We start from the raw sequence: 27500 nt of genomic DNA on the forward strand, positions 1-27500 counted from the left end.
GTTTTGTTTTGTTTTTCCATTAAGAGATTTTGGAGGGGGCGGAAACCAGCCTTACAATGACAGCATCAGGAAGAGATTACACAGAATGGCATCTTATTATGAAATACTGAAAACAGTTAAAGAGCAAATAAAATATGCAAATAGAATAGGACAGAATTTGTACTGCACCGCCTCTTGCCCTACATCTTTCCTAATAAAAATTTAACTCTGAGGTCCATGTTGGGACAAACAAAATGATACTGGGATAGTGGAACTCGGCTTCGTTAGTTCAAAGCGAGCAGCATGTTAATCCAAATAAGCAGAATTCCCACATGGATTCATTCCACAGCCTTTTCTTGGGTGACGACTCTGTGCCCAGAGGCAAGGAGCTGACTGGGACCTGAGAGGCCTCTTCTTAGTGGCTGTGGCCTCCGGGGCAAGGCCGGCTGGTGTGGCGGAGCCTGGAGCTCTGCAGTGGGTGCAGAAGTGACACAGGAATTTTCTCTTGGCCACTTTGCTGGACTTGCAGCAGGGATGCCACCTAACTCAGCCATTTGCAGGCGGGAGCACGTGAGTGAGCGAGTGTGGGATCCAGTCAGCCTCCCCAAGCACCAACACAGGAGCAAACTCCATGCGGGGCCCACAGCCAGACCAGGTGTGTCACCTTGAGGGCAACACGGTAGCACCCAGGCAAGGGTGTCCATGACCCTGAAGCCCCAGAGTGGGTGTTAGTGTGCTCATTAGCTCTTTTAGTTCTGCCATCCACAGTCCAACAGATGGTGGCATGTTAGCAGCTCAGTCGCCCCCTGGCCCCATCACATAGGGTGGCTGCCCTCTGCCAGTGAGGGCAAAGGGCTGGTGTGACAGCCTTTCTGGGTACCAGCACTTGGTGGGTCCTGAGCTCTTGTCCAGCATCCAAGAAGAATGAGGATGTGCCTAAAGTCAGAGAGTGAGCAAGGCAGGGGGTTTTATTGAGTGATGAAAGAGCTTTCTGCAGAGAGGGGACATGGGGGCGGTCCCCTACCCGAAGGTGGGAAAATCCCTCCAATGTGTCTTAGTCCAGGGCTTTTGTGGGCTCAGAATAGGGGAGGGGCAGGCTGTAGGTAGCATTGGAAAAGGCAACATTTGATTGGTTAAAAGGCATTATTCAGAAAGAATCAATTGGGAAAGGGTGGGCAAATGGGAACAGAAGTTTTGCTCTGGGTCTTGGGTTTTATCCAGGACCTGCCATCTGGTCTTTCAGCCTTCAGGCTGTTACTTGGCTTGGAGGTAGGGTTTCACCAGGGACCTGCCCCTGTCTGCCTGTGCATTTGGCTACCTCCCATCACTATCAGAAGCACCTTGTGAGCCCCAGGGAGCCGGCGAGGACCTCCTTGTAAGGGAGGAGGAGGGCGGCGGGGTAGGTGTAGGTGGCACCGTGCACAGTCATGTCAAGGACTTGGGAAAGTCTGGGCCAAGGAGCCACCTGTGCAGAGACACGGAATCACGAGAGATTAGCCATGTTGGGACCGTGGTGAGGACACTGGGCTGAGCGGAGGGCTCATGGGTGGTGCTGGGCAGGCACAGAATCACGAGAGATTAGCCACGATGGGACCGTGGTGAGGACACTGGGCTGAGCGGAGGGCTCGTGGGTGGTGCTGGGCAGGGAGCCTGTTGACCCACCCACAGAGGATTTTGTCTCAGGGGCTGGTGGCCTGACTGCTCTGCAGTAAGGAGGAAGGCTCTGACAGAATGGGGGGACTTGGAGAGGGGTCATTTTGGAGGCCTGAAGGTGGTTGGGGTGTTTCACCCCCATGAAGGCAGAGGTGGTACAGCGAAGTCAGAGGGACACATCCTGGGACCCACTGGGCACTGGGGAGATGGCAGGAGCAGGAGCTGAGGGTAGTGCCGAGGTTTCTGCTGGCTGAGTTTGGTGGTTGTTTCTGCTGGCTGATTTGGTGGTGCCAGCGAGTAGACAAGGATCCCAGAAGGGTGGGTGTGGGGCAAGGTGGGGAATTTGACCACAGATTTCTCTTGAAGGTGCCCTATGGGGAAATGGTGTCGTGAAAGAAGGAGGGTGAGGAACGGAGGCAACTGAGGGTCCACGGAGGAGGACGGGCCAGAGGCAGAGATGACAGGCCAGGCAGGCTGAGTGAGCAGGGGAGCCACATGAGGCCAGTGTGGGCACACCGGGCGTTGGACCCCGTGCAGAGGGGCTGCCGCCCCGCCCCCACCCACACCTCACTGACTCCTGTGGGAGCCATCTAGGTACAGCAGCTGTGTGGAGGATAGCGTGAAAAGTGACGGGATGGAGCAAAGAAAGACACCAGCTCCTCATTTGCAGAGGTTTCTGCACCGTTGTCACCAGCATGTGGTCATGGCCTGCTCCACGGGCGCCATTCCGGCCGTTGATCCACATTGTCCTCCAGCCAAAGGAAACAAAGTGGGAAGTGGAAAGAGCTGGAGTTACGTGGGGGCACCTTCCACCCTAGGCCGGCCGCTGGTCAGCCTCCTCAGCCTCGTCACCGTTTAACATCCTCCTTTTTGTTCTTTTTTCCTTAATCTTTATGGAAAGATTCCTCTAGACAAATATGCCGCTGCTTCTCCATAGCCTTGTCTGGAACAAAGGAAATGTCTTTTATTACCGTTCATGCAGGTATAATCCGTGAAAGACAAGCCTGTTCTGCCAGTCACCAAGTCAGTCCTTTTCCTTGTGTCTTGCTCATGGAAGGCTGTCCCGGCCCTCACATGACTAGTGGTGCAGCTCTTCAAGGGGTAGTGCCCATCTATTTCCTGGGGAAACCCAGGCAAGCCTGCTGGCCAGGAAGCGCCAGCTTGTGTCTGATTGCTAGGTTACCCTGGGTGCTTCCTGGATGTTCAGGCGCCCGTGATTCCCCCAGCATCTGCCTCGAGCTTATGTGCATGGAGCAGCAGATCCCTTTGTCTGGGCAGTTAGATTGCTAAGGAAATTGGGTGTTGCAGCAAAAGCCTTGCTTGGCTTCTGTACTCCAACCCATCAAAACGGAATTATTTAAAATGCCCTCAAAATAAAAATAGACACCCCAAGGTCTTGATAAAACAGCTCTCTCTGGAGAAGCTCATCGGGCTGTGTAAACTCCAATAGGAAGTATTTATTCATCATTTGTATGTGCACAAATATTTATTGAATGTCAACTGTGAAGGCTGATGAGTAAACCAGCAGGTAGAGTCCAGTACCCTGGTGCAGTGATGGGGAGCTAGAGGTGCTGTGCACAGTACCCTGGTGCAGTGATGGGGAGCTAGAGGTGCTATGCACAGTGCCCTGGTGCAGTGATGGGGAGCTAGAGGTGCTATGCACAGTGCCCTGGTGCAGTGATAGGGAGCAAGAGGTGCTATGCACAGTACCCTGGTGCAGTGATGGGGAGCTAGAGGTGCTATGCACAGTGCCCTGGTGCAGTGATGGGGAGCAAGAGGTGCTGTGCACAGTACCCTGGTGCAGTGATGGGGAGCAAGAGGTCCTATGCACAGTACCCTGGTGCAGTGATGGGGAGCTAGAGGTGCTATGCAGCCTTTGGCATGGCTTCCTATCCAGTGTCCGGAAGAGCATCCAAGAAGGATGCTTTCAACGTGATAAAAGACAAGAGACTTTAACATGATACTTGAAGAATGAATAGAAAATGACCAGGCAAGACTTGGAACAGGCCATGGAGAAAAGGTAGGAAGAAGGTTCTGGGCAGAAGGCTGGAAGGTAGATTAGAACATAATGAGGCAAAAGACTTAAAAGATCCTTTCTTGTGGCTGAAGTGTAGACTCTCAGAGATTATGTCTAGCGATCAGGCTGGAGATCTTGCAGGGACTCGTAGGTCTTTCTAACGAGTTTTCAAAGTTAGTGGGAAGACATCAAAGGTTTCTAAGTGGGAGAAGGACCTATTGAGTTTTGGAGAATGGATTTGGAGCAAAACAAGGCTGGAGGATTAGTTGGGAAGTTACTCCAATAATCTAAGAAATAGATAGTGGTGGTGGTGATGGTGGTAGTGGTGGTAGTGGTAGTGGTAGTGGTGATGAAGATGTGGTGGTGATGATGATGGTGGTGGTAGTGATGGTGGTGATGGTAGAGATGGTGGTGATGGTAGAGATGGTGGTGGTGCTGATGGTGGTGGTGGTGATGATGGTGATGGTGATGGCAGAGATGATGGTGATGGTGGCGGTGGTGATGATGGTGGTGGTAATGGTAGAGACAATGGTGATGGTGGTGGTGATGATGGTGATGGTGATGGTAGAGATGATGGTGATGGTGGTGGTGGTGATGATGATGGTGGTGGTGGCGGTGGTGATGATGGTGGTGGTGATGGTAGAGACAATGGTGATGGTGGTGATGGTGATGGTGATGGTAGAGATGGTGGTGGTGGTGGTGGTGGTGATGATGATGGTGGTGGTGGTGATGGTGATGGTGATGGTAGAGATGATGGTGATGGTGGTGGTGGTGATGATGATGGTGGTGATGGTGATGGTGGTGATGGTGGTGGTGGTGGTGATGATGATGGTGGTGATGATGATGGTGGTGATGGTGATGGTGGTGATGGTGGTGGTGATGATGATGGTGGTGGTGGTGATGGTGATGGTGGTGGTGATGATGGTGATGGTGATGGTAGAGATGATGGTGATGGTGGTGGTGGTGATGATGATGGTGGTGATGGTGATGGTGGTGATGGTGGTGGTGGTGGTGATGATGATGGTGGTGGTGGTGATGGTGATGGTGGTGGTGATGATGGTGATGGTGATGGTAGAGATGATGGTGATGGTGGTGATGGTGATGATGATGGTGGTGATGGTGATGGTGGTGATGGTGATGGTGGTGGTGATGATGATGGTGGTGATGGTGATGGTGGTGATGGTGATGGTGGTGGTGATGATGATGGTGGTGGTGGTGGTGGTGATGGTGGTGGTGGTGGTGATGGTAGAGATGATGGTGGTGGTAGTGGTGGTTTGGTAGTGGCTTGGCCTGGGTATTGATAGTGGGGATAGAAAGAGGTGGATGGACTCAGTCAGGATTGAAGAGGTGGACTCAACAGGATGCAATGATTGATGACATAAAAATGGAAAGGGTGAAAGACAAGAAAGTGTCATGGGTGATTCTTGGGTTTCTGTTGTCCAGCTGGGTGATTCTCAGGTTTCTGTTGTCCAAATGGTTAGTGACCCCATCCATATGGATTGAGGAGAGAGGGGAGCAAGCTTACGAGGGAAGACACAGAAGGTGTGCACTGGACACCTCCTCTCTGCTGAAAGGCCTCAGACACACTGATGGATTGCTTCACATCTGGGAACAAATGCCGTGAAGTGTCTGTGTCCTCAGCGGCTCCACCTGGTTGCACTAGAGTGGAATAATGGGAAAGGGCACAGGTTATATATTCTTGCCATTTATTCTTATGGAGACCATGCTGCTCATTCCATATGAACTGAGAGGTAACATTTGCCATCACTCTTTTTGGCTTTTGTTTTGTTTTTCTGTATTTTACTTGTTTTTCATCCTAACACCCTTAAGGGTGAGGGTAAACAAGGGCTATAGGAGGCGAGGCCTTCCAGGGAAATGCTGGGCAGGGAAGAGGGTCAGGTCCGCCTAAAGGTCCCTCCTACCAACATTTCCCTGGAATTCTTTGCATCCTACTTGGAGAGGAGAGGGGTAGGGTGAAACTTTCACTAGACCGCAGACAGGGCCAGAACTGGCCTGAGTCCTGAAATGACATTTGTTCCTCCGGGACAGTTCTGAGAGTGTCGCAGGCATTTCAGTTTGTGGGATCTAAACTTGACCTGCTATTCATTGCTGTAGGACAGGAGGATGGTAGTGACATCATTTGTACTTACAGACCCAGCCTAGTACAACACCAGTGTCTTTGTTAGAAACTCTACAGATGTCTATGGCCAGCCCGCCCCAGTGGCACAGGGCTACCCCTGGTGGGATTTTGTCAAAGGGGAAGACCCACCAAGTAGAGCCCCTGAGCCCCTCCTCTTCCCAGGTGGCCGTGGCTCTCCTTGATCCACACCAGCGGCAGTTTGTGCAGCTTCACCAGAGCTTCTGGCAGGACCACACCGCCACGAGGGCCGCTGGGAGCAGAGTCCCTCCCACACTCAGGGCTCTCCAGAGTCTGAAGTCTGCACTTGGCATGAGAAGGAGCTCCAACAGCAAGAAAGTTCTACATGGAAAATGCAGAATCTGATTGCAGTAGCATTTCTGAGGCCTTATTAGCATATAAAGTTACCAGGTGTCATTTTAGGACGAGAGCCCGTCACTGAGAAGGAAATGAAATTTGGAGCTGCATTTTCCTTCATGAAGCCAAGGGCCCGGTTTTTTTTGTTTGTTTTTTGTTTTCTGTTTTCTTTTCTTCGGTTATTCATTCTTTTATTGTCTTCTGCTGTCGCATCCCCCAAACTTCCTGTGCATGTATTTTCTTGCACCTTGAGATTTGGCATTTCAGGAAAATGCCTGGCACAATAGGCTGTATTTTCGAGACTTGCTTTGTCATTTTATACTTTACCCAGCGGAAATTGTCGTAACTCCCCCAAATGATCAGATGCTCCCGTGCCTCTCCTGTCTCTCAAACCACACAGCCGTTATCCTTGGCATTCTAGTTGTGAAACAAAACCTTAACACAATGTGGTGACATTTAATTTAGTGTTTCTCATTTCAAAGCCCTTAAAAAATTAATTAATTCCCATGAAGCCCCAGGAGGCATATTATTAATATCTGTGGCGCCTTTCATGCTAGTCCATTAATGTGCCTTCTATATGCAATAGGTAAGAAAATGAAGCTAAATCCGTTTTTTGCAGCCCCATGGGAAAAGACCTTCATAGAGCCAAGGTCAGAAATAACGAATCCTTAATTTTATTGACGTCCCTGAATAATCTCTACCCCGTGGCCTTCTGTGTGGCGTGGAAGAACAGCACTCCCGTTCAGGAGCAATCTCAGGAGACAGCGAATGATTTTCCTGTGGAGCTGTGACTTCAGCAATCCTAGTTCGATAGCTGTGTTGAGGAGAGTAGAATTGAGAAAAACTGCTACAGCAGTAATGTAATAAGTGAGATGGAGACAGGGAGCAGGAGGCACTTGACAATTTCACTAGAGTCTCCCAGCGATCTGTGGGCCCTCCAGTGAACCCAGCCCCTGCAGATCGATGGGCCCATGCTCCAGGGAGACAGATGTGGAGATCAGCACCGTGGCTTGTTCTTATTTTGGGGTGCCTTATCTTTCTGTGCCTTTGTTCTTTACCCCTTTGCACGGGGGATTTCTGTAGCCTTAGCAACCAGAAAGCAGGGTGGATCTGTGGAATTAGACTCCCCAAAATCTCGAGTTTAGTTGACAGCCCTTTTTCCTTCCTTCTGATTGCCTCGCTGTCTGGCAAGCTCTGCACGTGTTCTTTCCTCGTCTGAATCTGCAGCCCATGACTCTGGAAGTCGTTGTGACTGAAAAACATATCCTTTGTTCACTAAGGGAAGTGGTTTTAATATGCATGAAAAGAGGCCGGCGTTCACCCGCCCTGCTCCCTAGACTCTGGAGAAGGGGTCGGAAGTCAGCATCAGCGGACATTCCTGATTAACGTGAGCTCAGGTGGCTCACTTCCCCTGGCCTGACTGCAGACATGAGCCAGGAACACCCATTCCGCCATGTGTATGAGACCCAGGAGGATCAAGGAGATATCCTTTAGCATCCATAAAAAAAAATTTTTTTTGAGTCCTATCTCTCCATTTTTGCTCTTCCATACTTGAGCTGCCTTAAAGAGCTGCCTTAAAGCGTCCCTGGAGGTAGGAGAATGCATAGACCCTCCTTCCCAGGGCTCCAGGACTTCCGGAGGAGCCTCGGGATGGCTGAGCCTCCGCCCTGGGGCCTGGAGCTGTGCTAACGCTTTCTTGGAAAACCTCTCATTGTTTCTACCAACTTAGCCAGGACACTTTTTAAAAAGCACTTTCATTAAAAATGCGTAGGTATTTGTTTTAATTTACATAAAGGCCCAGACCAAAATGGGATGTGGCCTGCTGCTTAGACTGGCCATTATCACGCCTCTGATTCAGAGAAAAACCTAAATCCCATGTTTATGTAGGTCTTATAGCTGAGGCATTTGGTTTGAAGGAGCAGGTGAACTAGGTCCTCTCCAGGACTCGGTGCTTTTTTGTTGGGTGTGGAGAGACATGGGCGAGATAGGGCTGTTGCTGCTGCACTGATTCGAAGCCATCTCTCCAGACAACCCGTCCTTTGTGTCCGCCATTCTTTCTACCTACCCATTTGAAGACAGAATGTCTAGCTACCTCTACTTCAGACTTATTTTCTAAGTTAGAATGTACTTACTTGAGTGGATGTGGTTTTGGAGGGCATGTAGCCAAGGTCGTGACAGCTGAATAAAATGTTTCCTTCTTTGCCCCCAGAACTGCGCTTTCATTTATCAGCTGCCCTTGGCGTGTTGTATGGGATCAACCAAAATTCAGGTATTTAGAACATTAAGACTCAGTGGCCTGGTTCTGTCTCACCAAGAACACAGATAAACAGTTGATGAATTCATCACATCAGTGATGAATCCAGAATGTGTCCATCATTTTCTTAAGTCTTAGTATGCAGAAAATCTCAGATAGCAAAGCAGAAAGGATGACGTCACACCTTGGGTACCCAGCACCTGGATGCAGCTGTTTGTACACACAGACTTTCTGATATTATGTTGACACTCACTTACACCACTTCAACCTCAGGCAGGATTCTATCAGTTTCTTTACTACAAATTGATTTGTTTCTTTACTGATTATTGTAATTACTGTCAGTAAAAATCTGAGTATCACTCAGCAATTAGTTGCTGGTAACTGAGTGTGTTGTAATGCTGGGGAAAGGATATAAAACTTGTATTTTGAACAAAAAGGTACACATGTGGGTGAGCAGTGTTTACCCCCACAGAATTTACTGTCTATGTAGAATTGAGATAGCTGCACATGAATGTATAGTGAGCAGTGTAAGTTAATTCAGAGAAAGAAAAAATTATTTCCTGCTGAAGGGGTTCAAGAAGGAATTTTGTAGGAGAGCTGGGCATTGAACAGGCTCCTCCAGAACATATGGGTCAGATTGGCCACCAGATGGCTGGGGTCCCCTGTGGGCCAGTGATGCCCACCTATAGGAGCAGGTGACATGCTGCCTCCCAGGCCACGCATCGACACCCCTTCTGTCACGTTCCGTGCTTCTCTGAGCACTTCCTCCTTCCCTGTGGCCTTGGGCTCCCTGTGGGCCAGCCCTGTCCCGGCAGAGCCCCCTGTGGGTGTCAACGCACATCCTTCATAGATGAAAATGGACTTGAAGATCCCGCATTATCAGTTGGTTAGCTCTCTCTCCGTGACTCTACTCTATTTTTTGAGCAGCATTCTGGTCCTGAGCGAGGAGACACTGAGAGGGGAGACCACTCTGTGGCCCTAACCCCGCCTCAGACCAGGGCTGTGCACTGTCCTGCAGTGGCACAGGGTTGCTAGCCTTGGATTAGCTTTTGGTTCTCTAATGGGCTTTGCTTGCAGGTACAAAAAATTCGGGGAACCTGGAAAAACTCTTAAATCTCATCATCCTAAAGATATTCATACATCTACTGATGACTTCCAAAGTACAAGGTCTAGAATACCAAGAGGTTTTATGCTGTCATAAATTAGAGTTTTAATGTATATAATTAGGTGAAACCAAATGTGTATCGTATACAACAGAGGAACCGTGTTGCAGGAATTGGGTCTTGCTTTCCTGTTGTTTTCCTCACATCTAATTCTTTTTCTCTGGAAATGCCAGGGAACCTTTCTTTATTTTATTTTTATTTTTATTTTTATTTTTCGGTAGAGACGGGGGATCTGACTATGTTGCCCAGGCTGGTCTTGAACTCCTGGCCTCAAGTGATCCTCCGACCGTGGCCTCCGAAATGCTGGGATTCCAGGTGTGAGCCCCCGCGTCCGGCAGGGGAACCTTTCTTAAGCATGAATGGTGTCCCCTCCTCAGGGCATGTCCTCTCTGCTTCCTTTCTCAGTCACATCAGTAGGCGCTTCCTGCGCATCTGTGTGCCCAGCCTGGGCACAGCGGGAGCCCAGGCCTTCCTTCAAACACAGCCTCCCCTGCACGTTCCAAACACTTACTGGCATTTTTCTTCAAGTGATGATCATGGCATTGGCCTTACTTATTTTAGTTGTTTTTAAAAGAAAGTTTTAAAAGTTTATCAAAGTGATGAACATACACATCACTTTTTAAAAACATAATCCCTACCCAGAGGCAAACCCTTTCAGCTGTTTGTCCTAGTGGCATATGTTGGCGCTGCTTTGCACTGACTCATCAACTCAGGGCATCTTCCCTGACTGCCTGGTGTGGCCCCAGCACTTTCACACCCGTTGTTCCCCTCCCCAACCCCAGAAGGTTGTAGATTTACTCTGTCGGTTCTTCTTTGTTGGGAGTTCACCATGAAAAGTACTTTGCAGGAAAAGAGCAGTGATGGAACTCTGGAGTAGCTCCTCACACGACCCGCCTGTGCCCGTTTTCCAGCATCCTGCCACCCAGCCAGGTCTGTCTCCTCCTTGGCCCGTCCTCCTCACTCAGGTTCTCTGGAAGTTGGCACAGTTTTACTAAAATAAAATCAGCATTCATAGCATTAGGACTATGTAAACACTGTTCTCAAAGCCAAGTCATGTGTACTTGGGTCTCATTCTGGACTTTGTGAGTTCCCTGGGCTGCTGGTCTCCATGCCCCCAGCCTCGCTGTCTTAATGAGAGGCCCTAGGGGAGCCTAGGTGTCTGGCAAGGCCAGGTTGCCCTCAGGGCTCTCTGCTGCCTTGATTTTCTGGCCCTTCATGCCTGTTTGTTTTTCCATGTGACGTTTAGTAGCAGCTTGTTAAACTCCATGAAATAGCTCCTTGGGGTATTTATTGGGAATGCGTTGAATTTGTGAATTAAGCGAGCGAGAGCTGACATCTTAAGAATGTTGACTCAGCCCACCCAAACAGGGAGCATCTTCCCATTTGTTCACATCTTCTTGTGTTTTCCAGGAGAGCTTTGAAAATCTTCCATGTCTATGTTTTACACATTTCGTGTTAAACTTATTCCTATGCGTCCAGTCTGCTCTGTGGCTTTCGAGATGGGGTTTTTTTGCCATGATGTTCCTCTGTTTATTATTTGTATATATCAAGGCTATTGATTCTTCTCTGTCAGTTTTAGGTTCTGCTCATTCAGGGAAGGGCCCAGGCAGGAGGCGGAGGGAGGAGCTTTCAGCAGGGCGATTCCTTACTGGGTCTCTTCACTCTTCTGCCATTGCTGCCATGTGTACATTGCAGGTTCCTTCATTTGAGCAAATTCTCTCTTCTGTGCTCCAGATGTTTTCAGAAGGACCCCGTACTTCTGAGAAACACTTTGTACCCCAGTAGCAGCTGTGTTTGCCTTCGTGTTGCCATGTGACCGGCATTACTTGTTTATCTCATTGGCATTCCTAGTAGTTCTCAATGTTTGTTGAATGAATATTTATAACCATCATGTGTGGCAGTTCTTATGTTGTGTTTTGATTTGTTTTTTTGAGACAGTCTCACTCTGTCACTCAGACTGGAGTACAGTGGTGTGATCATGGCTCACTGCAACCTCAACCTCCTGGGCTTAAGCGATCCTTCCACCTCAGCTGGGACTACAGGTGTGTGCCACCACACCTGGCTAATTTTTTTTTTTTAATTGTAGAGATGGGGTCTCACTCTGCTGCCCAGGCTGATCTTGAGCTCCCGGGCTCAACCAGTTCTCCCACGTCGGCCTCCTAAGCTGCTGAGATTTTCAGCATGAGCCATGGTGCCTGGCATTATCTGGTTTTATAGATGGAGAAACTCTGAGCCCATGTGTCCAGGACCACATAGCTATTAACGGCAAACCCAGAGGAAAGGGTAGGGGATGAGTTCCAGGCATTCCCTGGAGTCCGTGGTAAATTTCTTCATTTCTTCTCCTGCAACAGGCCCGATACAAGCAGAGCCTTGACCCAACTGTGGATGAAGTCAAGAAGCTCTGCACATCCTTACGTCGCAACGCCAAGGAGGAGCGAGTCCTCTTTCACTACAATGGCCACGGGGTGCCCCGGCCCACAGTCAACGGGGAGGTCTGGGTCTTCAACAAGGTGGGTGTGCCTTCCAGCTTCCTTCTCGTTTCTGCCAAAAGCCATGCCAATTGTGTTGATCGGAGCAGGTCCTGCCCATCTGTAGCTTCTGTTAAGCCATTGATGTTTACTGTGTTTCAGCAAACCCAAATGCAGTAGCTGAGCGGACCAGGTCATCAGGCACAACGAGGGGCTGTTTCTGTGGCAGAACGTGTTCATGGAATGACTGCCTTGAAGCATGGCGCGTGTGGTTTATGTTCCCTCTGTAAGAACAGCAGTTGTTTGTAATTCTCCGAGGACAGACCTTGAGAGTGTCTGCCTTCTAGTTTGAAAAATTGCACAATTTCTCAATTTCGTTAGAATCTTTCTTTAAGCATTGGTGATTTTCTTAGAAAATAAAGTGTTTTGTATATTCTAAAGGGCTAATTCCAAGCTGCCCTGCAGGTGCAGGCTCCGGGCTTCCCTCCTCAAGGTCAGAATCGCCAGCCTTTTGCAATTCTGTTGCCCAGGACCAGATAAAGTGCTTGCTCCCCTTCTGTAGCTGTTGCTGTGGGTGGTGGGTGCTGTCGTCCCCACCCTCCAGGGTGTGATGAGTGGTGACTCTCTCCCCATCCTCCAGCGTGGGAACCTTGGTCCATCTCAGAGCAGCCAGCTGTGGGTCTCACCGCGCTCTGCGTGATGCATGAAAAGCAGTTCTTGGAGGGTGCGGTGGCCCCATATGTGCCTGAGCGTGTCTATGAGGGCACTGATTTGGAATCCAGCAAATCCGAGTCCCAGTTTCGGTTGTGCTGTCAGCCTCCTGGGCCTCTGCTTCCTTAGTGTGGACACCGCCTCCTGCCATCATAGTGAGGACTCTGACCCAGTTTCTTCACACACTGAACTCTCAGTTCCTGCCTACTGTCCCGGGTTCGCAGCTAGCATTTGGCACAGGTGGTGAAGCGGTGTGGGCCCAGAGCAGAGACCTCGAGGAAGGCTTCTGACCCTGGACACCGAGGAGTAGCCAGCCTCGGAAGTAGGAAAGGTATCCACCCAGCTCTTCCCACAGGGCAGTGCCATCTCTCCCCGTGTGTATCTGGATACCAGCTTGATTTTAATTCCTTTCGTTAAATATTGAGTAAATTCAAAGCGATCATTGTGAAGGAAGCAGGATTTACAGAAGCAGGATGTAATGAACCACCAGGCGTGCACCACAGGCCCCTGGCGTGTGTTTCTCAGCTGCAGTCTCTCCTTTCCCTGCCCTTCCCTGTGGCGCCTGGCACAGTGAATTTGAATTTGTCCTTCCCTGGCTCTCCTCTGTGGAGCCCCCAGTGTGCTGGCTCTCAGGCACGGCGAATCCGGGAGATCGCTGCTGATATGCTGGGTGGACGCTGGTGCACTCTTCCGCAGTGCACTTTGCTCACTTGGTCGGAGGCTCTGCAGATTCGTGCCACCGACCCCAGGGGCCTGCAGCCCTGCCTCTTCCCACATTTGCTGTCCCCTGCCGGGACCCTGCCCTTCTCAGTGCGTTCCGTGCGGATGGGCATTGGGCTGGTTCCCATCTTGTTTCTGCTGTAAACCGCTTGAGTGTTTCAGCTGCCCACCTTTCTCTCCAGCACTGGGTGTTGTCGCAGGTTTTTTTTAATGATAGACTGGTATGCTCTGATTTTCTCTGGTAAGCATTAAGATCGAGCACCCTGTGTCCGCCCGCCAGCTCCCTGCTGCTCAAAGCGCCCATCTGCTATCCACTTCTCTCTGCAGTGGGTTGCCTTTTCCTGTCGGTTTGAGGGAATTCTTTGTATTCCAGACAGTAATGATTTTTATGAATTGTGTCTCTTTTCTCAGAATTTATGATGTGATTTTTTTTTCTTCATCTTCTTACACTCCTGGTAACTTACAAAACAAAACTTTTTTTTTTTTTTTTCTGAAACAAGGTCTCTCTCTCTCACCCAGGCTGGAGTACAGTGGCATGATCGTGGCTCACTGCAAACTCTGCCTCCTGGGCTGAAGCATTCCTCCCACCTCAGCCTCCCAAGTAGCTGGGACTACAGGTGTGCACCACCACACCTGGCTAAGTTTTGTATTTTTTGCTAATTTTTGTATTTTTTGTAGAGTCAGGGTCTTGCCATGTTGCCTAGGCTGGTCTTGAACTCCTGAGTCCAAATAATCCTCCTGCCTCAGCCTCCCAAAGTGCTAGGATTACAGCGTGAGCCACTGCGCCCCACTCCCAGTTGTGCTTTTTATTTGTCCTTGTCTTGGTGTGCTGGCCGATGCCTTCAGTGGAGTGAAGCAGGGGACTGGGTGGGGAGCGGGGAGTGGGGCATCTTTGTTTCCTTTGTCCTCGCAGAGGGAGAGCTTCTGTGTTCAGTGTATGATGTTTGCCCCAGGCTTTTTGTAAAACAAAAACAATCGAATTAAGAAAGTTCAATTCTTAATTTGGTTGTTTAAAAAAATCGTGACTAGATGTTGATTTGCCTCCCTTGGTTATTTGTGTGTGTGTGTGTTAAAGCGGTCACAGTACTTTTCTCCCTTAGGCTGGTGCGACATTGAATGATATTGTATGACCGTCTCCTGTTATACACACCTTTCTTTTTGGATTAACCTGTGTTATGATGAATGATCTGTTTCATGCACGGCTTATTCAGTTTGCAGCCATTTTGTTTCATATATTATATCTGTGTTCGTGAGTGAGATTGGCCGGGAATTCTTTCTCTTGCTGTCCTTGCCTAGGTGGAGTAACTGTGGCCTTAGAAAAATAAGTTGAGGAATGTTCCTTCTTTGTATATATACTTGAATAGTTTTTGTGATATTTGAAGTATTTGTTGTCTGAATGTTGTGGAACTTACAAAGAAAGCTTTCTAGGGTGGTATTTTGTTTGTGGAGAGTTTTTGACTAGTGATCTAGCTTCTTTCATGGTTAAAGGGTTTTTCTGTTAGCTTTGCCAACTGACTTTTGTAGGACCTTGTCCATTTCTACTAAGCTTCCTGATGTGTTGACATGAACTGGCTCACAATACCCCTTTAGAAACTCACCAGTATCAGGGGTATCTGTGAGTGAGGTGCCTTCCTTTGCTGGGTATATGTGCCTTCTCTCTTTTCTTGTTGATTATTCTTACGAGGAGGTTATGTACCTTTTATCAGTCTGTTCAAAGACCCAGCTTTTACCATTGTTGACCCTCCAGAGGATGGAAGGAACGGTAGGATGAATACCTTTATACTGTTCCCCTGTTGCCAATTTGACCCTTTTTTTGTGTGTTCCCTGAACCATTTGAAAGATGCAGACATCCTGACACTAAGAACAAGGATGGCTTTCTGTATCACCACATTACCATCAAATTGCTCAAGAAATGGAACATCAGTTCTATGTCATTTACTATAGAGTCCATGTTCGTATTTTCCCAAGTGTTTGCAAAATGTGCACTAAATTAGTAGGCATTTTTTTACTTGTTGATTTTGTTGTGGACCCAGAATCTAATTAAGGTCCATGCATTGCATCTGTTCCTTATGCGTTTTTAGTTCCTCTTGCCTTTCATTTTATGACATTGACTTTTTAAGTGACTTTTTAAAAATTTTGTCTTCTTTTGGGAAGTTAGCATATAGTTATACATCAGTCTTTTTTTTTTTTTGAGGTTAAGTCTCCCTCTGTCGCCAAGGCTGGAGTGCTGTCGCGTGATCTTGGCTCACTGCAGCGTCCGCCTCCTGGGTTCAAGCAATTCTTCTGCCTCAGTCTCCTGAGTAGCTGGGATTACAGGCGGCCGCCACCACGCCTGGCTAATATTTGTATTTTCAGTAGAGACGGGGTTTCACCATGTTGGCCAGGCTGGTCTCCAACTCCTGACCTCAAGTGATTTGCCTGCCTCGGCCTCCCAAAGTGCTGGGATTACAGGCGTGAGCCACTGTGCCCGGCAGTCTTTTTTAAAAATAATAGACATCATTTTTTTAAAGCAGTTTTAATTTTACAGAAAAATTGAGCAAGTTTATTGAGTTATATACTTCCTCCCCCTCATTTTCTTCTGTTGTTAATATCTTGCTTTGGTTATGTTTTTTTACAATTGATAAACCAATAATGATGCGTTATAATTAATGATGTCCATTTTACACTAGGGCTCACTCCTGGTGATGTACACTCTGCAGATTTTGCTGAATGTATGATGTCCTGCAACCACGGTTAGGTTGCCACACAGAGTAGTGCTGTCCTAAAAGTCCTCTGTGCTCCCCCTCATCTTCTCTCCCCTAGCATTTGGTCTTTTCCAGAATGTCCTATAGTTGGAATCATATAGTATGTAGCCTTTTCAGACTGGCTTCTCTGACTCAGTAATATACGCTTAAGACTCCTCCGTGTCTTTTTGTGGCTTGATAGCTCATTTTTTACAGTTACTGAGCGATACTCTACTGTGTGAATGCAACACTGCTTCTTTATCCATTTTCGTATTCGAGGGCATTTTGGATACTCTGAACTTCTGACAATTAGGAATAAAGCAATTATAAACATGTGCAAATTTTTGTATGGATATAAGCTTTCCATTCATTTGGGTGAATACCTGGGAATGGGTTTGCTGGATGGTTCGGTTAGAGTATGCTTTGCTTTATAAGGAACTGTGAAGCTGTCTTCCAACATGTCTGTACCGTTTTGCATTCCCACCAGCACTGAACGAGAGTTTCTGTTGCTCCACATGCTCACCAGCATTTGATGTTATCAGTGTTTGGATTTTAGCCATTCTGGTGGGTATGTAGTAGGATCTTATTGTTATTTCATTTTCAATTTCATAATGATGTGAAATTGGGCATCTTTGCATGTTCTTATTTGCCGTTATATCTTCTTTGATGAGGTATCTCTTCAGGTTTTTTGCCCATTTTAAGAATCAGGTTGTTTTTCTTGTTGCTGAGTTTTAAGAGTTCTTTCCATATTTCAGATGCCAGTTTTTTGTTTTTTGTTTTTGTTTTGAGATGGAGTTTCACTCTTGTTGCCCAGGCTAGAGTGCAATGGTGTGATCTTGGCTCACTGCAACCTCTGCCTCCCAGGTTCAAGCGATTCTCCTGCCTCAACCTCCCAAGTAGCTAGCATTACAGGCACCCGCCTCCATGCTCGGCTAATTTTGTATTTTAGTACAGGCTGATCTCAACTCCTGACCTCAAGTGATCCACCCGCCCCGGCCTCCCAAAGTGCTGGGATCGTAGGCGTGAGCCACCACACCCGGCCTGGATGCCAGTTGTTTATCAGATACGTGTTTCACAAATATGTCCTCCCAGTTTGTGGCTGCTTGTTTTCTTTTCCTAGCAGTGGATGTTTGCTTTTTGACGAGTTTGGACCAGTGATCCTCCACGATGTCCCACATTCTAGTTTATTTTCTTTGCTTTTTCACAAGTTTTTGTCAAACCCGATTAAAAAAAAAGCATGATCAAACTTTGTGCTGTCCATAGTAGATGTATTTTAAATACAAAGACATATGAAGGTTGAGAGTAAAAGAAAGGGAAAAGATATACTATGCCAGTACTAGTCATAGAAAACCAGTGTGGCTCTGTTAATCAGTGAAAATAGACTGCAAGATGAGGAGTATTATTGGTGACAAAGAGGGCCATTTCCTCCTGATAAACAGGCCAGTTCATGAGCCCAGCACACACCATCCTGAGTGTGAGTGCGCTTAATATCAGAGTTTCAAAGGACATGCAGCAAAATAAACAGAATTAACAGGAAAAGTATGCAAATCCATAATCATAGTTGGAGATTAGATCTTCTTTTAGTAATTGATAGATTAAACTGATAGTTAAAAATTATAGACAAAATTGATAGTTAAAAAAAATTCTTTTTTGAGATGGAGTCTCGCTTTGATTGCCCAGGCTGGAGTGCAATGGCGTGATCTCGGCTCACTGCAACCTCTACCTCCTGAGTTCAAGCTATTCTCCTGCCTCAGCCTCCCAAGGAGGTGGGACTACAGGCGCCCACCACCACGCCTGGCTAACTGTTTTGTATTTTTAGTAGAGATGGGGTTTCACCATGTTGTCTGGGCTGGTCTTGAACTCCTGACCTCAGGTGATCTGCCCGCCTCGGCCTCCTAAAGTGCTGGGATTACAGACGTAAGCCACTATGCCCGGCCCTGTAATTAAAAACTTTCTTACCGAGAAAACTCTAGGCATAGTATATTTTTTCTAGTCCAAAGCAAAAGCCAGTATTAATGTAAAAGACCTAGCAATATTATCAGTCACCCCGACTTAATTAACATCTATACAGCCGTCCACACAACTGTAGAATATACATTCTCAAGTGCATGTGGAATGTTCACCATGTGCTGAGCCATAAAGATGTCTCAATAAAGTTTGAAAGATTAAAATCATAGAGTATATTCTCTGTTCTTAAAATTCAAAATTATGGAATATCTGGAGAAGCCCCAGATATTTGGAAATGAAATACCACATGAGTCAAAGACAAAATCATAAAGGAAAATAAAAAATAATTCAAACCTAAAGATAGTGGAACTATGACACCTAAATTTATAGGATATAGGTGTAACAGTGATTATGGAAATGCACAGCTTTAAATTCTTACATAGAAAGGTACATTTTAGAAATATATTTAAAATGAAAATCTGTTTTTTTGAAATGGAGTCTCTCGCTCTGTCGCCCAGGCTGGAGTGCAGTGGTGCCATCTCCACTCACTGCAACCTTTGCCTCCTGGATTCAAGCAATTCCCCTGCCTCAGCCTCCCAAGTGGCTGGGATTACAGGCGTCCACCACTGTGCCCAGCTATTTTTGTATTTTTAGTAGAGATGGGGTTTCGCCTTGTTGGCCAGGCTGGTCTGAAACCCCTGACCTCAAGTGATCCTCCCACCTTGGCCTCCCAAAGTGCTGGGATTACAGGTGTGAGTTACTGTGCCCAGCCCAAAATCTAATATTCTACCTTAAGGAAACAGAAAATGCTGAGCAAATTAAACTCAAAGCAGAAGGAAAGAAATAACAAACAGCAGAAATCAATAAAATAGAGTACAGGCAACAGAGACAACATAGCTAAAATGTGTTTTTTTGAAAAGATCAGTAAAAGTTGACGAATCTCTAGGTAGGTAGATCAGTGAAGAAAGAGAGAAAACACTTTATCAACATCAGCACTGAAGGAGAGGATATCCCCACATATCCTACAAGCATGAAAAAGGTAAGGGAATATTATTAATTTTATATACATTTAAATAATTAAATGGACAGATGCCTTAAAATACAACTTACCAAAACTGATCTAAAATGAAATAGAAAATCTGAATAGCCCTATATCAATGGGCTTCTTTCCAAGGCCATGCCAGGCATTTAATTCCTGTGAGGCCAGGGGCTTTTTATTTTGTTTACTGCTACATTCCAAGCTCTTAAGATAGTGTCTGTTACCCTAGCAGGTGTTTGGTAATTGTCAACCACATGGGTGGGTAGATGAATGGATGTTTTTATTTTTATATTTTTTTTTCAATTTTTTATTTTTCCATAGGTTATTGGAGTACAGGTGGTGTTTGGTTACATGAAGAAGTTCTTTAGTGGTAATTTGTGAGATTTTGCTGCACCCATCACCCGAGAAGTATACACTGCACCCTTGTAGTCTTTTATCCCTTACCCCCCTCCCACCCTTCTCCCCAAGTCCCCAAATTCCATTGTCCCCAAATTCATTCTTATGCCTTTGTGTCCTCATAGCTCAGCTCCCACGTAACAGTGAAAATATACGATATTTGGTTTTCCATTCCTGAGTTACTTCACTTAAAATAATAGTCTCCAATCTCATCCAGGTCACTGCAAATGCTGTTAATCCATTACTTTTTCTGACTGAGTAGTATTCCATCATGTATGTATACCCCTTTTTCTTTATCCACTCATTGATTGATGGGCATTTGGGTTGGTTCCACGATTTTGCAATTGCGAATCGTGCTGCTATAAACGTGTGTGCAAGTATCTTTTGTGTATGATGACTTATTTTCCTCTGGGTAAATACCCAGTAGTGGGATTGCTGGATCAAATGGTAGTTCTACTTGTAGTTCTTTCAGTAATCTCCACAATGTTTTCCGTAGTGGTTGTACTAGTTTACATTCCCACCAGCAGTATAGAAGTGTTCCCTGATCACCACATCCACGCCAACATCTACTGTTTTTTTATTTTTTTATTATGGCCATTCTTGCAGGAGTAAGGTGGTATCTATCGCATTGTGGTTTTGATTTGCATTTTCCTGATCATTAATGATGTTGAGCATTTTTTAATATGTTTGTTGGCCATTTGTATATCTTCTTTTGAGAATTGTCTATTCATGTCCTTAGCCCACTTTTTGATGGGATTTTTGTTTTCTTGCTGATTTGTTTGAGTTCGTTGTAGATTTCTGGATATTAGTCTTTTGTCAGATGTGTAGATTGTTAAGATTTTCTCTCACTCTGTGGGTTGTCTGTTTACTCTGCTGACTGTTCCTTTTGCCGTGCAAAAGGCCTTTAGTTAAATTAAGTCCCAGCTATTTATCTTTGTTTTTATTGCATTTGCTTTTGGGTTCTTGTTCATGAGATCCTTGCCTAAACCAGTGTCTAGAAGGGTTTTTCCAATGTTATCTTCTAGAATTTTTATAGTTTCAGGTCTTAGATTTAAGTCCTTGATCCATCTTGAGTTGATTTTTGTATAAAGTGAGAGATGAGGATCCAGTTTCATTCTCCTACATGTGGCTTGCCAGTTATCCCAGCACCATTTGTTGAAAAGGGCGTCTTTTCCCCACTTTATTTGTTTGCTTTGTTGAGGATCAGTTGGCTGTAAGTATTTGGGTTTATTTCTGAGTTCTCTGTTCTGTTGCATTGGCCTATGTGCCTGTTTTTATACCAGTGCCATGCTGTTTTGGTGACTATGGCATTATAGTACAGTATGAAATCAGGTAATGTAATTCCTCCAGATTTGTTCTTTTTGCTTAGTCTTGCTTCGGCTATGCAGGCACTTTTTTGGTTCCATATGAGTTTTAGAATTGTTTTTTCTAATTCTGTGAAGAATGATGGTGGTATTTTGATGGGAATTGCATTGAAATGAGTGGATATTTTTACTGAAATGTCATCTGATCACCAGGTGTAACATGCACCCCTCTCCTTGACTCTTTAGTCCTCCTGGTGTGGTCCGTTTTTCTCCACAGCTTGCCCCCAGTCTTATGTGTATTGTCTCTATGTCTCCATTAAAATGTGAGTTCCAGGATAACAAGGTTTTTGTTCTATGAACCGCTTTATCATGGGTACCTAAAACTAAGCGTCCTAGAACATAGGAAATGGTCATTCGATGTTTGCTGTGTTCTACAGCTAATGTCATAAAAGCAACAGAATGATCCCTAGAGCCAAGTCTTTCTTGGCTGTATTTCCCCCCACTGTGTTATTCCATTAGTTTATCCTTTCATAGGTTTATTTTTTCATGTCACATGGCATGCCACCAGAGACAGGCGCGTGTTCTTCCAGGTCTAGACAGCCATAAGCTGCATTGTAGAGCATGCAGTCCTGTTGCTGAGTCTTTCAGCCTTCAGATAGGCTCCCTCCATCAAAACGAAGCCTGCAGCATTACAGATGATACACTGTCGGTACACAATGTAAGATTTAAAAACATTTAAATGTGCTAGTTTTAACTATACTTTTCTTTTTGTTTAATCACCATTTATTCTGTTGCTGGTTGTTTTCTCAGCCTCAGCAGAAAACCAAGGTTCAGGACTTAAGTAAATCCTAGGCTCAGATTTTCCCCATCCACCGCCCTCCCTTCAATTCCCCTGTCTGTGTTTCAGGCAATTAGGACTGGCAGCTGTATCCATTAAGAATTCATGTAGCAGAACGTTTATCGGGAGAAGGATTAATCCACTACTCGAATACTCCCAATTAGCTTTTAGACCCTGTCTGCCTTTTCTTCTTTGCAAAAGGAGAAAGGTTTTTCCCACTTGATACATTTTTTTTCTCTGCTTTTTAGAGTTCCATTATGACCAGAAGCTATTTCCACCCTTTGCTGTGCACCTAGCCACAAAGCTACAAGGCTTTTCCCTGTGTGTAAAGCTTGTGCTGCCCTCTCTAGGTAGGATGAGCTTTGCTCCAGGTTACCTGCCTTTCCTTAATTTACTGAACGTAAAGTTGGAGTTTTATGTGGTTTTGCATTTTTAGTTTAGGATAATTTTTAATTCTCCTGTGGTCTTCCTGCGGCGTTTACAACCTAACCCCTACCCTCTGCCAAAATCATCCTCAAAGGCCATTTTTGTCTTGCACAATGTTCTACCATTCTGGACATTAAATAGGGACATAAAATGGATCTTATCATGGGGAGCACAGATGGAAAGCAAAGACTGTTTTGTTCTGATTATTGGTTATAAGTCTAGCTTAAAAGAAAGCCGAATTGCATGATGATGTATTGTGATAATGCAGGAAAAATATTGGCCCCTTCAGAGAGAGAGAGAGAGAGGAGTTGTGCCAGCCCAGCCATGGTGGGCAGGCGAGGTTGGAGGGGGCCTCCTGGAGAAGGCGGTGCTTGCTCGGGCTGAGTCTTATAGAAGAGAACAAAGTCAACAGTTGTCCCTGAGAGGGGACTGGAGGGGATGATCTCAGAGGAAGTAGATGATATAATAAACCAGCATGGTATTTGTTGGAAACTACAAGCAGTTCTGTGCTGTGGGAGCCTGGAGCCTGAATTGGGTTTAAAAAGAAAGAAGGCCAGAAAGGGTTCCAGGCTAAGGCATAGAGCACCTCGCAGACTCTTAGGGATGTGGGCTTAGATAAATCCCTTTGATGCCGTGTGAAGGCTGGCTCTGGGGAGAAAAGACTGGCTAGAGAAACTCCAGGTAGAAGGTTGTCGTATACAAGAGGCCAGTGATGGCACCCTGAGTCAGGCTGGTGGGGTGACCCTCAGGACCTTCCTAGGACAGGTGGAGGTTGAGTTAGAGGGAGCAGGTGAGACCTGGACTTGTGACCAGGCACCAGAAGTGAGAAGAAGGAGCTTGCAGGCATTTGCTCCCAGGTTGTGAGTAGGCCTGGGGTCCATGAGTGTGGGGTCGTGAGAAGTAGGGGCAGATGTGCTGCTGGCGGTTCCCAAAATACAGTTTCTAGAGCCAAAGAAGGCCAAGAGAGAGTGAAATCTGGGGAGCAGAAGAGGATCCTGGCAGGTGATGGGGAGGAGAATTGGGAGAAAATGGCATGGGGGAAGCCGGGAAGGGCACCTGTCAGCCCAGGGGAATAGAGATGGAATTGATATCCATTATTCCAAGGAGTCTGGCCCTTTAGCAAGAAGAGCGCTTTGTATTCCAAGTGAAACTTGGAATATAAATAAGCAGCTCCCCATTTCTGAGAAGATGCTGAGTACATCTTCTGCCAGAGAACTCAGAATGTGAATCAGAATTCTCAGCCCTATTAAAGTGTCATCCTCTCAGCGCTCGTTCCTGTAAAGCCCCTTAAGGGCACAGGCTTCCTTTAAACTCCCAGCCAGGAACTGTGGTCTCATCTGGATTTGCCGCCGCAGCTTTCCCTGGACTAAAGATGGACTTGCAGTGCCACCATTCTCAGAGGAGGGCAAAGGACAGGGGTCAGCAGATTCGTCCTCCTCCTGAAGTGGGTTCTTGAATACATATCAACCAGAAGCAGGGGGTCGTGGCCCCGAAAGGTCAGGTATGGGGGGAAGCAGTACTTGTGAACCGACATCTCTAGAGTATACATCACCAGTAAACCCCAGTCCCGTAAAATCTGTAAGGCTGCAAGCTTATTGTCATTGGTGGTGGTGTTTTTAATACTTTCTCTGCCCTTCTTTTATTACAGTTAAATAATTATTCCACGAGCAATTCTAAATAAATATTATTTAACTAATAGAATTTATTGTTTTTTGTTTTTTTAATTGGGATTGTCATTATCAAATAGATGCCTCTTATGTTGGTATCCATCTTCTGTTGAAAGATGGATCATGGGCCGGGCATGGTGGCTCATGTCTGTAATCCCAACACTTTGGGAGGCCGAGGCAGGCAGATCACCTGAGATCAGGAGTTCGAGACCAGCATGGTGAAACCCTGTCTGTACTAAAAATACCAAAAAAAAAAAAAAAAATTAGCCATGCGTAGTGGCGGGCACCTGTAATCCCAGCTACTCAGGAGGATGAGACAGGAGAATCGCTTGAACTGGGACGTGGAGGTTGCAGTGAGCCGAGATCGCGCCATTGCACTCCAGCCTGGACAACAAGAGTGAAACTCTGTCTCAAAAAAAAAAAGATGGATCATAAAGCTTTTGAAATACACTATTATCAGAAAAATAGGTGATTTTTAAAAAGTGATATTTATGTCAGACCACAATTATCATTTGTTAAAATTGTTACTTTATTCATCTTGAGAATCTAGCAGTGTCCAGGAAAAAAGTTTATGATAAACTTGACCTTTCTTTTCTGAGAAATTTTAGCATTTTGTGTTTGCTTACAGTAGTAGAGGGCCATTAACAAAAACTCCATTTCTTTGGGAGAAGTGCTGGAAATGTTTGGAGTATTTCTTCATAAGATCTTAAACTTCAACAAACAAATGATTTCCTTGATGCCAAGAGATACAAAATCTGAGAGTGCAGCTGAACTGATTTCGCGGGTGCCCTGCATTTAAAACCATGGTCATAGCGCCGCGGTGCTCATGCTTGAGGGCACCCAGCATCACCTGCAGGCTCACGGAGCCACAGACTGCCAGGCCCTCCCCGAGCCTCTGCTTCTGTGGCGGTAGGTGGGGCCTGACGATTTGGCTTTCTTGGGTGTCCCACAAAATTGCTGCTGCGGCCGCTTCTGCTGCTGTCTGAGTTGTCTGCCTTTGAGAACCCCTGGTATGGACGGTGTGGTGCGAGAGGCAGGCAGGATATTCATCTTATGGTTTGGGGTCACTCTGCTTCTTATGCATCGGGAGAGACACTTCTCCGACCCCTTGTTTTGCATCTCTAATTTTAGCCGTCTAGGGCGGAAACAGTCCCTGGTAAACACCAAGGCCTCGTGGGAGGCACCTAGGAGGTGAGGAGGGGCTACATCTGCTGGGTCTCCAAGCAGGAGTGAGAACCAGCTAGACGAGGGGAGGCCTGGGAGTGCAAGGGGGCTCTGGTGACAGGAAGTAGTCCCCTCTGACCCGGTGACACTGTGGGGAGCAGGGGATGTGGTTCCAGTGCCCCGTCATCCTGGGGTCAGTAGGATGAAAGATGTCGCAGCAGCACAGGCAGCACTGTGGAAACTGTTCTCACGACTGTGAGTCACTGAGGCTCCCAGACTCGGCGGAAGTGCAAGCGGGAAAAAGGATGGCAAGTTGAGTAATGTCAGGTGTAAGCAAGGAGGTGTGAGAATCACTCATTTCCTCGGCAGGGCCCGCACGCACCTGGTGCAGGAGCAGCAGAAGCCACGCTGGCTCTTCCTGCTGCGTGTGCATCTGGCCCTGGAAAGAGGTGCACCCAGCAGCAGGCTCTCCTGGCTCACCCGGGGCCGTCAGGGCGCTGCAGTTTGTAGGGAAAGAGGCGCACCCAGCAGCAGGCTCTCCTGGCTCACCCGGGGCCGTCAGGGCGCTGCAGTTTGTAGGGAAAGAGGCGCACCCAGCAGCGGGCTCTCCTGGCTCCCCCGGGGCCGTCAGGGCGCTGCGGTTTGCAGGAGCATCCTTTGGGCTCTTAATCTTAGTCGATGGGGCTGGGCAGCTGGGTGTCTCCAGTCCGTCATGCTGGAACGTGCTGGAAGCTTCCTCAGGGTACCCAGGCTTATTTTGGTAGTCATACACATGAAATGCACTTTGGGGGAAAAGGATGAAATATTTTGGTTAATCCACTGAAAAAATGAATGCTGGGGAACACAGCCAGCTTTTCTCTGTTATTTATTTATAGGGTTAAGATAGCCAGAAGGACATTTCTGCTAGAAAGTTATTGCCAGCTGAAAAAGAACAAGTCTTCATTATTATCCAATTTGGATATTTCAGGTTTTTATGAAGCTAAGGGCAAAGGTCAGCTGCTTCCTATTCCTTGTGGATTGTGCTGCTGATGGGAACTTCCTTTGACTTCACAAACAGAAGGGATTGGAAGTGCATTCTTCATTATTACATATCTAAGATGAGGAGGCTTTTAACACGATTTTCTTTTAGTTAATTTTAAAATATTTTATTATAAAATTCATTTTTTTTCAAATGGTGCAGATAAGTATAAAATAATAAAAGTTCTTCCTTTCCTTCCCTCCAAGCCTCTGTGTGGCACGTTCTTGGCATGTTGCAAAGTGCTGTCATCATCATCACCATCATTGAGTTTGGAAGAGGAAATGATGAGTTTTATTTTTCGCTTCCCAAATTTTTGAATTTGGGATGTCACAGACAATCAAGTGAAAATAACCAACTCTCTGTAGAGGTGGTAGTTGCAGCTGAAGATTTTGGGGACTTCAGTGTTTAGGCAATATTTAAAACCAGGGAATTATATTTGATTGCCTGGGAGAAGATGTGGAATAAGAAGAATAGAACAGGCCCCTGACGATCAGTTTTTAAGGGGAGGGTTGAAGGGAGGGGTCCCAAGAGGGGAAGTTTTGGAAGAAGGAGCTGAGGCAGCCGGAGACTTGGGGAGGGAGTGCGTGTTTGAGGGGAGACAGCGCATAGACGTCAAGTGGGGCAGGAATGGAAGAGGCCATGGGATGCAGCACGTGAAGAGTTGACTATGTGTTCAGTAATTTCTGGAGAGCAGTTAGGACAAAATTAGATTTGCATTTAGAAAACAATTTGAAATAATTTTAAATGTACACGAGAGTTGCAGAGGCAGCACAGAGAGCTCCTGTGTGTCCTTCACCCAGCTACCCAATGTCAACCTCTTACATGACCTCAGCACAGCGATCAAATCTAGGAAACGTATGTTACAGCACTGCCAACCACACACAGCCTCCTTGGTGCCAGCAGCCTTGCTGCTGTAATACTCTGTGTGTCTTGTAGTCCAGCCCAGACCCCCATCCACATTGGCTGCCTTGTCCTCTGGTCCTCCCAGGCTGGGATGTTTCCTCAGCTGTTCCTTGTCTTTCGTGACCATGACACTGTAAGATGCTGCTCAGGTGTTTTGGGGGATGTCCCTCACTTTGGGTTTGTCTGATGTGTTCTCATGATGAGATTGAGGATCAAAGTTTTGGGAAGAATAATGCAGATGGGTTATTATCAGTACATCAGGTTTGGGGGTGTGTGGTGTCTGTGATTCTTATTACTGCAGATACCAACCTTGATCACTCGGCTGAAGTGGTGCCTTGTGTGTTTCTCCAACGTGAAGTTGTTATTTTCTTCTTTATAATTCATAAGCATTTGAAGGAGATACTTTGAGAGTATGCAGATATCCTCTTTCTCCTTAAACTTCCATGCCCTAATTCTAACATTCATATTTAATTACTACCTGGTGTTCTGATGGTGGTGCTGTACCTCCCTATTTCCTTCCACGTTTAGTAATTGGTATTCTTCTGTATGAAAGAATGGTTGCTTCTCTCGTTGTTTATTTGCTTGGTTGTTTGCTTATATCCATATGGAGCCACTA

General features: G+C 46.4%; 1 protein-coding gene across 8 annotated transcripts in view; it reads left to right on the forward strand.

Moving 5' to 3' along the window:
- Positions 1-27500, forward strand: part of RPTOR (regulatory associated protein of MTOR complex 1) — a 420015-nt gene that overhangs the window by 145912 nt on the left and 246603 nt on the right. For 7 of the 8 annotated variants that reach the window (XM_055241781.2, XM_055241783.2, XM_055241782.2 and 4 more), the window contains one exon: positions 11912-12070. In XM_055241781.2, the coding sequence (XP_055097756.1) occupies positions 11912-12070 (159 nt within the window). Of the gene's footprint in view, positions 1-11911; positions 12071-24321; positions 25293-27500 lie in introns of those variants that run through there. The other variant, XM_055241785.2, reaches the window with a different exon arrangement.

The sequence above is a fragment of the Symphalangus syndactylus genome, chromosome 14 (genome assembly GCF_028878055.3).
Source record: "Symphalangus syndactylus isolate Jambi chromosome 14, NHGRI_mSymSyn1-v2.1_pri, whole genome shotgun sequence".
NCBI lineage: Eukaryota > Metazoa > Chordata > Mammalia > Primates > Hylobatidae > Symphalangus > Symphalangus syndactylus.